This window comes from Carlito syrichta, unplaced genomic scaffold (genome assembly GCF_000164805.1).
Source record: "Carlito syrichta isolate Samal-C Ts95f unplaced genomic scaffold, Tarsius_syrichta-2.0.1 Scaffold301761, whole genome shotgun sequence".
NCBI lineage: Eukaryota > Metazoa > Chordata > Mammalia > Primates > Tarsiidae > Carlito > Carlito syrichta.
Genome location: NW_007245857.1, coordinates 241,657 through 255,746, shown reverse-complemented (window position 1 = coordinate 255,746; position 14,090 = coordinate 241,657). Strand labels below are relative to the sequence as shown.

Genomic DNA, 14,090 nt, shown 5'->3' with positions numbered 1-14,090 from the left:
TAGGTCTCGAACCCGCGAGCTCAGGCAATCCACTCACCTCAGCCTCCCAAAGTGCTGGGATTACAGGCTGAGCCACCGAGCCCGGCTGACTGCTGTGTCATAAGTCCATCTCTGCTGCTGGCCAGAGAGACGTCCTCAGCCCAGACCAGCCCATCTCCCTTGCCTGCTCCTAAAATTACACAAGGTAGGGACTTGCTTCTTTCTGTCTGCTGTCACTACTGCAGTCCCTAGAGCAGGGCCTGCCCCTGGAGGCCTGGCACTCAGGGCCACCTCGGCCTGCCTGAAGCTCCAGGCAGAGGGGAAGCACCCAGATCTGCCTGCTCTCTCCACCGGCTCTGCCTCTCATGTCTTTTTTTTTTTTTTGAGTTGGAATCTCACTCTCACCCAGACTGGAGTGCAGTGGCCACTCCTGGCCACCGCAGCCTCGACCTGCTGGGGTCCGGGATCCTTCCGCCTCAGCCTTCCAAGTAGCTGGAACTACAAGCGTGTGCTACCACGCCCAGCTGAATTTTTGATTTATGGTAGAGATGAGGTCTCGCCAGGTTGCCCAGGCGGGTCTCGAACCCACGGGCTCAGGCAATCCACTCACCTCAGCCTCCCAAAGTACTGGGATTACAGGCTGAGCCACTGAGCCCGGCTGCCTCTCATGTCTTATCCTCCTCTCCATTCTGCCCTCTCCCAGCCACCCCAGCCCAGTCCCCAGACCTCAAACATTCAATGGCCTCTCTCCCCTCCTAGACTTTAGCCTTGACATTCACCTCCTTCTCCTCTTGGTAAACTCCTATTCATCCCTCAAAGCCCAGGTCAGCCATCACCTCCTCTCAGATGCCCTCCATGCCCCCCACATGCAGCGTGTGTGGCTCTCCCTTCTGTGTCCCTGCAGTCCTGGATGAGCCTCTTTTGGAAACTTCCTCACATGCATTCTTCCAGTAAATAATGTGTGTGCTGCCGGGTGCAGGCTCTGCACTTAGTGTGCAGCAGAGGTGAATGCCTGCCTCTCTCATTCCAGAGGGTAGGAGCAGATAAGAAACAAGAATAATGTATGCACCATCAGATAGTGGCCAGGGCTGAGCTGGAGGGGACCCTGGGGGGATGCAGTGGGGGCATGGCAGTGCAACTTTAAATCTAGTGCTAAGTTGCATTTGTTGAGGCCCTCAAATCTGAGGAAATGACCCATGTGGAGATCTGGAGGAAGAGAGCTCCAGGTAGAGGGAACAGCACAAGCAAAGTCCCTGAGGCAACGGTGAGCTGTGCTAGGACTGCAGCAAGGAAGCCCATGAGCAGAGGCACCATGGAAGGCAGTAGGGTTGAGACCAGAGTCTTGAGGCCCCCGTCATGCCTCTGGCTTTCCTACTGAGCGAGGCGGGGGCCATATGCGGGTTTCGAGACGAGCAGTGAGAAAACCTGACACACAAAGGCCCCCTCGGTGCTGGGTGGGCTCGTGAAGTCATCCAGGCGGAGGCGATGGTGGTTTTGACCACACAGGCCCGGTCGAAGAGCTGAGAAGTAGACAGACTCTGGGATCATTGGAAGATGGAGCCAGGTTTTGCCAGCAGGTCAGATGTGGAGTCAAGCACAACGCCATGGTGTTTGACCTGAATAACTGCAAGACTGGAGTTGCCATCAACTGAGACGGGAAGGCTGTGACATGGGCAAGTTCAGGAGGAGGTGAGATGTTCACGTGGGACATGAGGTCTGAGTGCTTGGGAGACACCCCTGGAGATGCAGGCTGGAAGTCCGGAACACTTCCACACACGGGTGGCGACTGGAGCTCAAGATTGGCTGAGCTCACCACTCATCCATGGAGCAAGTGTAGACAAAGAGGTCAAGGCCAAAGACTGAGCACAGGACCCTCGGCGTTCAGAGGGTGGAGAGGTGAGGTGAGCAAGGACTGACAACAGAGGGCTGAGTGGTGGGCCTGGAGCCTTGGTGTTTCCAGGCAGAGGAGCAGAGGAGTCTTTGCCACCAGGAGTCAAGTCAGCTGAGGACCAAGGGTCTGCTGCTGGGTTCAGCAATGCTGGGGCCTTTGGCGACCTGGATAAGGCTCTTTCAGTGGAGTGGATTGGAGGGAAGGCATTGGATTGGGCGTGCTAGAGCGGGCTCTCCTGGGGACCTCCTTCTAGAAAGTCTGCCGTGAACAGGAGCCAGAGAAATGTTTGTGTCCGTGGAAAGAGGGAGATGCCAGGAGTCATGGCACTGGGAGTGTTTTGCTTGACTTTCAATTCCATCAAACTGAATTTCTAAAAGGAAGAGTCTCCAAAGGGTTCATGCTACAAGGCTCCCCTCCGTCAGCCTGTTTGTCCCTTTTTTTTTGGAGTCAGAGTCTCACTTTGCCATCCAGGCTGGAGTGCCAATGGCATGATCACGGCTCACCACAGCCTCAACCTCCTAGGCTGTCAATCGTTCCGTCATAGCCTCCTAAGTAGCTGGAACTACAGATTCATGGCACCATGCCCAGCTATTTTGTTGTTGTTGTTGTTGATATTTTGGAGAGATGAGTTCTCACTATGTTGCTCAGGCCGGTCTTGAACTCCTGGACTCAAGTGATCCTATCTCCTCGGCCTCCCAATATGCTACGATTATAGGCATGAGCCACGGTGCCCGGTGTTGTCCTTGTTTCTTGCACACACACACGTGTGCATGCACACACAGGGTAGATGTGCCCAGACCCAGCCCCCGGCAGGTGGCCATAACCAGCTGCAGGATCCCAAGCACCTGCTGACTAGCAGAGTCACTAAGGGGTTAAAGAGAGCCGAGCACGGCCTCTGCCGTCTGGAGCTTCTCCCAGGAATGATTTGTGACCCTCTCAAGGCTGCTGGTCTGCACCTTCTGAAAAGCCTTTGATATCACCGGGCGTGTTCATAAATTTTTTTTTTTTTTTTTACAAAATGAAATGTTTTAGCCAAACAGAAGTAGAGGCATGTTGTGAAAAAAGTTAGGGAAAAAAAAACCAGTCTGATTATATGAATCTTTGACTGCCTTACCCGACCATCTTTAAATATGTTCAGGGACCTCAATGACCACTGTCACTGGGCCAGCACAGTGGGAGGATGTCGGGGTGTTTCCAGATGGACTCTGCTAGGAAGGTTCCGTCCCTGGCCAAGGCTGAAAACTCAAGTTTCATAGTCCTCAAATTAACGGCACACCCGGCATGGCCCTTGCTGTGTGCCAGGCACTCTTCTGAGCATGTTATATGTACATGTTATGTCTTTAGCACCTCATAGGAACCCTGTGGATGATTATTCCCGTTCTCCAGATGAGGAAACTGAGGCATGGAGGAGCTTCCAGGCTCAAGTGACACGACTTAAGAATGCACACAGTATTCTGGGACTCGATGTGGGGTTTCTGCTGTCATGACCGTCCCTGGCAATACCCTGGATAAAGGGACCTTGACTTGTCCTTGATCCAGCCTGAAGGGTCCTGTGCTGTGGTCCTGCCAGTGGGAAGCCCCTTCTGTCCTGAATTGGCTCACTCACAGCACCTCTCAGGAAGGAAAGGAAGAGAAAGTGATGACTCTAGGCAAACCTCACGTGTCTCCTCGGTGCTGAACTCCAGCGGGGACTCCCCATCGCTTCAGAAGTGGGTCTCAGCATGACCAGCCCGCCCACTTCATCTGCCTCTTCCCTCGACCGCTTGGGAAAACAGAGCACCAAGCTGCTCCATGTTCTCACCACTCCCTCTGCAGGGCACCCTCCCCCAGCCGATTTCTTGCTGGACACCTTGTCTTTCAAAGTTCAGCTCGAGGTCACCTCGTTGGTGACACCTCCACAAACACCCCCGGTACCTGGTTTGGGTGGATGTTTCTCCCTCGCTCTCCTGAAGCAACTTTGCTTACCCTTTCCAATCTCTCCTGCCCCTGTCCCCTGGGGCTGCCTCCCCCAGTGAACCCAGAGCTCCATGAGAACCCAGACCAGGGCTGGGCAGCCTTGGTGACACCATCCCAGCGTGGTCCCTGCCCACAGCAAGCTCCAAGCTTGTCAAATCAATAAAGGGCGGGCTCTGCTAGGCCTGCAGGCGTGGGGCTTGGGGTCCTCGTTCTGCACCCACTAGCTGGGACCTTAGTCTGGTCTGTAGACGAAGGCAGTGTAAGCCTTAACTTCTGAAATGCAGAAAGCAGGACTTGTCCCCTTGGTGTTCGTGGGCCTTTGAGTCAAGTTGGCAAGACTTGGACTCGAACTGACCTCCGAGGCCCTCTCACCCTGAGGGGATCACAAGGGGTCAGTGGCTGAAGCATAGTGTGCTGAAGGGAGGGCCATGGGGCCTATCGAGGTGCATCTCACCTGCTGTCAGCCAGGGTGTGGGCTTGGGGCGAGAAGAGTTTCAGGAAGAGCCAGGACAGGATGCCAAAATCAGACTCACGTCCCGAAGGCCTGGCTCTGACCGCGGTGGGAGGGTGCCTGGTGGAGGAGAAAGTGCTGGAAGCATTCAGGTAGAAGCGATGAAACCTGAACTGAGGCAGGGTGGGCTTGAAGGGTGGAGACAGGAGGAGAGTTCGAGACTTGAGAACAGACTCCATCAGCCTCAGGGATGGTTGTACTTGAGGCCTGCAAGCAAGGTGGACACCCATTGAGGGTGACACTCAGTTCCTGGCTCCGGGAGACCTGAGTGGAGGGTAGAGCTCCTGGAGAGGAGGAAGGGAGGGAGGGTCAGTGTTTGACATGCCTGGGTTCGAGTTGCTCATCTGGGCTGTCTGGAGAGATTTGATAGGCTGATGAGTTCAAGTCTGGGGCCTGGGAAGACCCCCGCAGGTAGGTGGGTCGGGGTCACACAGAAGGAGGGGAATGGTTTCTTATCCCTCCTGCCACAGTCACATGTTCGGCCAACTTGATAAAAGGATGTGCATCTGATGGCAGATCCTTCCAGAATACTGCTCAGACCCTCTCTTCTTTTGGAAAGACCACATGACTTGGTGAAAGGGGCAGTGGCCCAAGATCTGGGTTCGAGTCCTGGTTTCCTGCTTACTGGCTGTGTGATCATCCACAGTTCACTTAACCACACTGAGCCTCGCTTGCTCCTCGGTGAACCGTGGACAAAAATGGCCACTGCCGCCTGCGCTTGAGACGGTGGGGTGTGAGCGAGCTTTATGACGGAGTGCTGTGGAAATGTTAGTTCCCATGTCACAGGAGAAGACTGGAGAGGTTTAGTCCAAAGCTGACATTTCTCATCGTATTTCTCCCCAAGGGGAAAGGTGCACTCAAGGGACTTTCTCTTTCATTCAGCTACCTGCAGCTTCCCCCTCACCCCCCCCCCCCCCCCCCCCATCACACCAAAGCGCCTGATTTAGCTCACGGGAGGCCTGTGGAGAAAGCACATTTATAATAATCAAGAAATACAGATGATGAGTTTTGCTGAGACATGTTGAGTGACATTTGGTATTTTAAATATGCAGCCCAGACACCTGTCCCCCTTCTACCCAGCTTTGACAGCGTTTCTCAAGCAAGCAGAGGAGACAGACTTTTAGGAGCTCAGTCCCTTCAACTGTACCACCAATTCCCGATGTGATTACTCTATAATAACTAATTCCTTTCTGTCATTTTTGCCATGGATTTATGACTCAGCTGAGGGCAGTATGTTCTGGAAGTGTTTTGCAGGTCAGAGACACAGTGGGAGAGAACGGGCCAGGCTTTGGGATCAGTCCCAGCTGGATGGGAACCCATGGCCCTGAGAGCTCTGTGATTTGGGACGTGCTACACTGAGGGCCTCATTTTAGTCCTCTGGAAGAGGAAGGTGACCTCTGCTCCATAGCACTGGGGTAGGGGTGGAATGGAGCGAGAGGACACAGGTCATCCATCTTCATCCCTTCCCCTGGCCGTGTGGCCTCATTCCCAGCCCATCCACACTCAGGTTTGTTGCTTTGCAAGTACTGACAATAATTCTTCCCGTTCTTGATGTTTCGTCTTGCCTTTGGTCTGTGCGATTCATCCTTGCCTGCAGAGACTGGGATTTCTATGAAGATAAATGCCCTGAGATTTGGGTGATCGTTTGCTGTTTTTCAGGTGCTCTTTATGCTTGTGCTGGGCAAGCCCACCTGGGCCTCCTCTGAGCTCCCTGCTCCTCTGTTCCAGCACCTTTTCCACACAGGCCCACACTTCCCTTCTTCCCTGCTCGTGGCTGCCTCCACATGGTGGCCACCAGGGTCAGACGGGGAGAACTGGCTCTTGTGTGTTATCAACACATGAAAGCTCAGTGACCTTTAGCTATGGTCCATTCTCTCCCAAGAATTTCATTGGTGGGTGATAAGTTCCAACTTTATAAACTATGCTTAATGCTTTAATCTTTAGTTCATCCATTATTCAACAACCATTTATTGTCTCCTATGTGTCAGGCACCGAGTAGGACCAAGGACCTACTATGTTCCAAGAACAAGAGCTATAAGAGTGGCCAAGAAGGACAGTGCCCTTGGGCTTGGCCTTACATTGTAGTGGGGAGGCAAATGATAAACAAGGAAATGTGTGAACTCCATAATCTGATTTTAGGTAAGGACAGCCTCTTATTGTTTTGATGACATTGACATGGTGCTTTCAAAGTTCTGCCTCTGCTTTCTCTAACTCAGATTTCTGTCTCTTAGAAAACACAGTTAATTTCCATTGGTATGAGACACTGGGCAGTCTCTTGATTCATCATCTTGTTTGTTAAAGTACTCTTTGACAACCCTGTGCACTCCCTTACACTGTGTCAGTTAGAATCACGAGCCTTGACTTGGAGGCTGAACTTGAGAAGGGATAGTGACTTGCACAAGGTCACATAGCTGGGCAGAGCAGAACCAACATGGGAACCCAAGGCTGTGACTTAAAGTCTTTTTATAGATGCCTGTTTTGAGTCAGAGATGCAAGAATCATGCAGACAACCTCGTGGCAGATTTTCATCATTTCAAACAATTGATGGATAATCAAGTGCAACTTCAAATAGCAGAAGGCAGAGATGACTTCAGGACCAAGAATGTGGACCACAGACCCCAAGAGGCAATGAAGGTCTTCCCACTGGGCCTCTGTGCTTCGTGTTCAGGCTCCTGGGTCCCCGGCACATCAGCTGCAATTTACAAAGCACAGCCAAGACATGAAAGTGAAGTGCCCGAGGGGGCCTACATTTTTCAACAGAGGAAAAAAAGGCTTAATTATATCTTTAAGCGGCACAGACACGCCAAGGAATACCAGCAGCGTCTGAGACCCGGAGCAGAAATGCCAAGGATGAGGATTTGGGAGATCAACACAGTTGAACTCAGTACCACATCTTTTTTTTTTTGTTTCTGGAAAGGTAGGGAGGTAAACACCCCGGCAGTCAGCTGGACAGGCATGAAGGAAATGTGCCTCTTCCTTTGCCCTGCATCTTGCTATGAGAGTGGTTATTCCAAATAACACCATGCCCGCTCAGAGCCTCCAGGCTCCCTTTCCTTCAGGACACAATGTCGTCTTCCTTCCTAGACTGTGGGGCTTCAAGTACTGATTTCCCTTCTCTCTCTCCTTCCTTCTCTCTTGTTTTTTCTGATTTCATCTCACTTAGTAATTGTGGCTGAGCACCAGCTGTGTACCTGCCCAGGCCCTGGGTTGGGAACCGTGGGGCAGAGATGAACATGGTATAGACGCTGCTCCTGAGTGGGGAGGCGACTGTGAACATCCCTTGCAATGGGCAGATGCATTGTCACATGGAAAGAGACCAGGTGCCAGGTAACAGAAAGTGGGGCTGGGGAAGACATCTTGCAAGAGGACCTAAGCTGTCCAGCTGGTCCCAGTGTCTGGCACATGCAGGTGCCAAGTCAATGTCTATAGTATCAAGTGGACGAATGGGAGGGGCCCCTGGTGGAGGCTTTCTCATGCTTCCAATGCCACATGTGGGCAGTGAGTGTTCCTTGCTTTTTCTCCTTCCTCTCTCCCTTGCCTCCCTGTGGCGTAGAATTGGTGGGAGGAAGCCAGGAGACAACCCAGCTTCCCGTTCTGTGAGACTGACCAGATGAGGGCCCCTGGAGCCATCCTTGGTCACCTCCTCAGCCTCATCTCTATCTCTCCCCAAGATAGACACTGTTTCCAGAACTGGCCTGAAACTTCCCAATATGAGACTTTGCACCAGTCTTCCCTGCTTCCTTGGCTCCTATTTATTCCTCAAAATCCAATTTAGTTTATTTACTTTATTTTTTACTTTTTTATTTTTTTGAGTTGGAGTCTCACTCTGTCACCCAGACTGGAGTGCAGTGGCACGCTCCCGGCCACCACAGCCTAGACCTGCTGGGCTCAGGCGATCCTTCCGCTCAGCCTTTCAAGTAGCTGGAACTACAGGCGCACGCTACCACACCCAGTTAATTTTTGATTTATTGTAGAGATGAGGTCTTGCCAAGTTGCCCAGGCGGGTCTCGAACCCGCGGGCTCAGGCAATCCACTCGCCTCGGCCTCTCCAAGCGAGGGATTACAGGCTAAACCACCGAGCCTGGCTTCAAAATCCAATTTAAATGTCAGTTCCTCTGTAGAGGAACTTAAAGCTTCTTTCTTAAAGCTCTCCTGTGCAGAGTTGCCTCTATTGGACGAACAGATGGATGGGTGGAAGGATGGATGGATGCATCCATGGGTATATGAGTGGGTAGGTAGATGGATGGGTTAGGATGGGTGGATGGATAGATGGATGGATGGATGGGTGGATGGATGGATGGATGGATGGAAGGATACATGGATGGGTGGATAGATGGGATGGATAGATGGATGGATGAGAGGATGGACAGATGGTTGGGTGGACGGATGGGATGGATGGATGAGTGGATGGACAGATGGGTGGATAGATGGGTGGATGCATCCATAGGTGTGTGAGTGGATAAATGGATGGATGAGTTAGAAATGGATGGATGGATGGATGGATGGATGGATGGATGGATGGATGAATAGTTGAATGGATAGGTGGATGGATGGGTGGGTGGATGGATGCATCCATGGATATATGCATGGATAGATGGATAGATGGGTTAGGATGGATGGGTGGATAGTTGAATGGACGTATTAGGTCATGAAGCCCCTTCTGGCCCCTGGCCTGGGTTTGGTTCAGGTGAGGGCAAGGAGGTGCAAGTCATGCTTGAACTAGCCTGAGGGTGGAGGAAACGTGTTCCTCCAAATCAGAGCTCCAGGGAAGTATGGCCAGGCTGGAAGAAGGTGGGTAGGTCCACGGAAAGAGCACAGCCTGGGAAAGAGAGCCCTGGGATGAGCAGGGTTATGGACAGTGGGAGATGGATCGTGGACTTCAGGTCAAAGGGGAGGGACAGAGAAACCAATTCTGGAGAGGCAGGACGAGATGCACATTCCCAGAGCACCTGCTGCATGACCCATGTGATTTCTTATTTAACTGTTGCAGTATTCCTATTTGTTCTGCCTTAATCATTCTTCTTGTTAAATGCAAAGAAGCTGAGAAAATCAGGCCCTGAATGTGACCCCATGAGTAATCAGCCTAACCTTCCTGCCACTTCTTGGTGCTGTCGTCCCTAGTGTGGTCCTTTGCTTCGCCTCGTGTTTCTTTGTCTCACCATGCAGCTGTTTAAAATCTCGAGAATCAGCCGAAGCATGGAGTTCTGGTCTTCAGCCGTTATGGAAACAACCTCATTAAGTGCCCAGATATGATGTATTTAGATACAAACATTTTCTACACATTCAGGGTTTTCCTATCTCATCGTGTATAAATCAGTCCTGGAGAAACTCTTCATACTTGCTGTTTGTTTCTATTCTGCAAGAAACCAGCCACACTTCTACTGGGAATCAGATCATATTTAAATATCGGAATGCTTTCTGATAGCCAGTTGTCATTTCTGAGGGGGAACAAAAATTTTGACCTTGAGTTTGTTTTTATTTCTGGTTGTGAAAGCTGCTAGCTGGGCACAGTGTCTCGCCCCTGTAATCCCAGCATTTTGGGAGGTGGAGGCGGAAGGATTGCCTGAGCCCAGGGGTTCAAGAACAGTCTGGGTAACTTGGCAAGACTGTGTCTCTACAATAAATTTTTTTAAAAAAATTAGCCGGGCATGGTGGCGCACGCCTGTAGTTCCAGCTACTTGGAAGGCTGAGGCTGAAGGATCGCCTGAGCCCAGCAGGTCGAGGCTGCCATCGCTGTGAGTGTGCCACTGCCCTCCAGCCTAGGTGACAGAGTGAGACTCTGACTCAAAAAAAAAAAGAAGAAAAAGAGAAAATTGGAACTCAGAAAGGTCACTGACCCAGGCCACTTAGTGTCCTGCAGGTCTCAAAGTCCACTTGGAATGACCATGGCAGGTCCCTGTCGCCAACTTAGCTCACTGCATCAGCACTTTCTCGTTTCTTCTCTGTCCCTAGACTGATGCCCTCCAGGAGAGACCTTTGCTTTCTCTACGTTCTTATTGAGCCTGGCACACATAGCATGCCCAGACTATGGACTGGAACTGCTGAGGCTATTAAAAGTTCCATATGCAGCCAGGAGCATTTATTTAAATATAGATATATAAAATAAATACATAAGCATAGAAGTATAACATGCTAATTATTAGTTAGTATTTTATTATTTATTATTAGGATATACAATTTAATAGTATATACTTCATATATTATTTATAACTATATATAAGTTTATAAAATACGTTTTCTATAAAATATTAAAATCTATTTCTATAAATTTAATATATATCTTAGCTATAAGACTCATATATATTATGTTTTATATTTATAATTATTTTACATTATAATGATATACAGAAATATAGTAATAATAATAGAAACAAAAGACCTATCTGACCATAGCTTGCAGAAGTGTCCCCCACCCCTCTCTGCTCCTCTGTCCTTCATAGTCACAGGCTCACTCAGCCTTTCTCCTTTAAACCCAAACCTCTGAGCACCAGGAAAGCTGGTAAGAACCTTCTCTGTGCCTAGGATGGGTGAAGGAGTAGATAGCCCAGGCCACTGTGGCTGGTGGGAGTGTCTGTCAGGCTTGGAGAGAGGAAAGGGTGACATACGTGGGACCACGTGGGGACCACAGGAGCACGTTTGGGCTGAGCACTAGGAGCTCACACTGACCCAGCCCAGGGAGGGGTGGGCAGGAGTGACCTGGTTGTCAGGGCCTGCTGGCAAGCCCAGGGTGGTGACAAGCCCACGTCTTTTGCCGGGGGCTGAAGATGTCCATGGGCCTTCAAGCAGGACAAAGCTGCAGTGTCATCGCCAGGTAGCAGGCGGAGAAAGGGTGCTGACAGCCTGCAGAAGCTGGCGCTTATCTCTCCATCGGAGCTAAAGCCCATGTTTGCTTAGAGAATAGCCTGGAATTCCACCCCAGCTGCTGGGCATTTCACTTTTGAAACATAAGCCCAGAGAGCGAAAGGGGGAAGGTTGTACCCGGATTCTTCTTCCAAGCATGAACTTGATGTTCCTGACCAGGAACTAGCTTCTGGTGCGGAAGGGCTTCGTGACCCTTTAGTTGTTCCCTGAGCCTCTGCTGTGTCCTGGGCATCAAGGGCCAGAGGAAGGATGTCCACTTGCGTGTTTCCTAAGCCTGCAGAGGCACTATTTGCAGAAACCAACCTGGAATCAGCTACTGGTAGCAATCAGTGGCTGTTTTTAACATGTGGTTGTGAAGCTGCAGACACCAGGCTTGCTTTTCACAGAGCGTCCAAGCAGGTGTGCCCAACCGACACACCGGTTCATGCTGGTTCTCACTGGTTCTGGAGAGCTGCTTGTACGCATCTCTCCCAACTCCACTTCCAGTGACATCATGTTGGACTCTTGAAGTTGGCCATGGAAATTAGTGTGAACAGAGAACCAGTTGTTAGTAGTTATCAGTACAGCTCTGTATCCACATGATTTTGGGCAAATCCTAATATGAGAACATGTGGGAAAAGGACCCCGGAGGTCATGCATCCATCAATGGCATCCGTTGGTCTGTGCATGCTCTGCCCCAGGCTCTGGGGATCCGCCTGTAGGCTTGGCTTGTGCGGTTTCCTCTGCTGGAGGGACACCTCCTCCAAGAAGCCTGTCCTGACTTCCCCAGCCTTCCTCACCTCCACTCTCTCTCCTGCAGGACAATGCAGACTTCTATCAGAGCAGGCACTTACCTGTTTGTAATCCTAGATCCACCACTGGCTTTGAAGCCAGGGTTCTGTTAGTTATCTCTGTAACCCTGGGAGCAGTCCCAGTGCCTGTGGAAGAATGCATGCCTGCACGTGAAAGTGAATTGCTGAGCCCTCTAGTCTGGCGGGGAGGCCGACCCTGCACACCTGGAGCTGATGCCTTGGCAGATGCTATGCCGGGGCACCTGCATATTGTAGTACGGAAGCACAGGAAGACATGGCATCATTTGCTTGCTGGGAATCAGAGGCCCAGAAGCAGCCTCAGTCTCTCCAAGTCCAGTGAGGGTGATAACACTCTCTAGCCATAGCCCAGAGTGTGGGAGAGTTCCCTGTGAGCCTCTGGGTGCCCTGCAGAGGCAAGATGGTGCCATCAGGGACTGGCCTGGAGACATAGAGATGGCCAGGCCCAGGTGGGGGGAGAGTTGTGGAACCTGCCCTCTTGCCACCCAGTCCTGCTCCCCCACGAATCTGCAGAATGTCTGGGGTTGCTCCATCTTCTGTTCTGGCATATCTGAGCATTGTCTGAGCCCCAGCAGGTGAGGCCACTGGTCGTGACCCTTGCCTGGTCCCTCCTCAGGCCCAGGCAGCCTGCCACCCCCTGCAGTTTCTCTGGAAATGACACCTCTCTGCACAGCATGTCCTCGGATTGCCCTCATCATCCGGCTGCTGCTCTGAGCCTCTGTCACCTCACCACCTCTTGCTTCTCTGTTACCACAAACACTGAATAGTGATCTCAGGTGTCACCCTCCACAGAAGTGTGGACAGCAAGGGGTCCAGAGGCATGTCCCATGGGGAACTGGGAACTGCTCTGCTTGCGGAAGGGTGATCTAGGACCCACGGCAATTGTTTCTTCCCAGGAGTCGAAACTGGGCACAGAGGGTAGGAGGGAGAGGCCAGGTGTCTTTCAGGCATCTACTCCATGTCAGTACCTTTTCCAGTCTCTAAAATTTTGTCAGGCAGATGACGGTAGAGCCAGAAACCTGGGCAACAAGAGGGCAGATGCCGACATTAACCCCATTCAGTTCCAAAGTCTACATTCATAGCTTTCCTCAGTCCACCTGTACATGCTGGAAAGACTGTCTCAGGAAGTAGAGAGTCCCTGTCACCAGTCCCTTGAAGGGGGATGTTATGCAGGGGACTTGAGCATCTGGCTTAGGATAGGACTTGATGAGGTCTAAGGTCCTTTCTAGCCCTGAAATTCCCTGAGGGAAACATTCCCCAGTTCTCCACCTTGCCATGGTCCCCCCCTAACTCCCAGCATACCTTCTGCTCTCTTCCCAGGTGTCGTGCGCCAAGTGCGGCCCATCGTGGGACCATTTCATGCCGTCTTGAAACTGGAGATGAACTATGTGGTTGGGGGTGTGGTCTCCCACCGAAATGTCGTGAATGTTCACATCTTCGTCTCTGAGTACTGGTTCTGAGGACTGGTCTGCAGTGCAGCCAAGGGTGCACTTCCAGGCCAAGTCATTGCTGCCAGCGACTATGCCCTGTACTTATTTGTACCCCTCAGACATTTCTTAATGTTATGTATTTGTTTGTAGTGTTAGACCCACATGTATTAAGCTGAGCCAGATGAATAAGTCCATCTGATGTATTTTGGTGTTTAAATAATGAGTCCAATTGTTCCACTGTTTGGCCGAAAACCTTGCTTATGTTTTAATGCAAAGGTTAAATTTTGCTCCTTTTCTGCCAGTGGCCTGGGCCTTGATAAGGACCAAGGAAAGGAAGACATTTTTCAGGGGGCAGCCAGTCCAAATGCCAAGAGAAGGCCAATTCTTGCCCTGACTGTGTGAAATTTGACAATTTGATACTTTTTTTTGCCAATCAGATTTTGTATGTTCTAAGGTCATGGCTGCTGTAGGATAGCACATAAACGTATGATAAATTCTCTCCAGAAGCAGCATGACAAAATGCCTCGGGGAACACTTAGAAGGTAAATTGCAGTTCTGTTGAAACAGAGGAAAATCCCCTGGTAAAGTCGCAGCCTGTCAGGTATGTGTGTGGCCCCAGTATGTTCACCAGGGGAATGGCTGGGTTTTCTCTG

At 51.0% G+C, this 14,090-nt stretch overlaps 1 protein-coding gene across 1 annotated transcript in view; it reads left to right on the top strand.

Annotated features, from left to right (window-relative positions):
• FBLN1 (fibulin 1) overlaps window positions 1-13,682 on the top strand; it is a 73,123-nt gene extending 59,441 nt beyond the window's left edge. Inside the window, exon 16 of the mRNA XM_021710965.1 lies at window positions 13,328-13,682. Coding sequence (XP_021566640.1) covers window positions 13,328-13,467 — 140 coding nt within the window. The 3' untranslated portion in view covers window positions 13,468-13,682. The remainder of the gene's footprint in view (window positions 1-13,327) is intronic.
• Window positions 13,683-14,090: the final 408 nt, after the last annotated feature.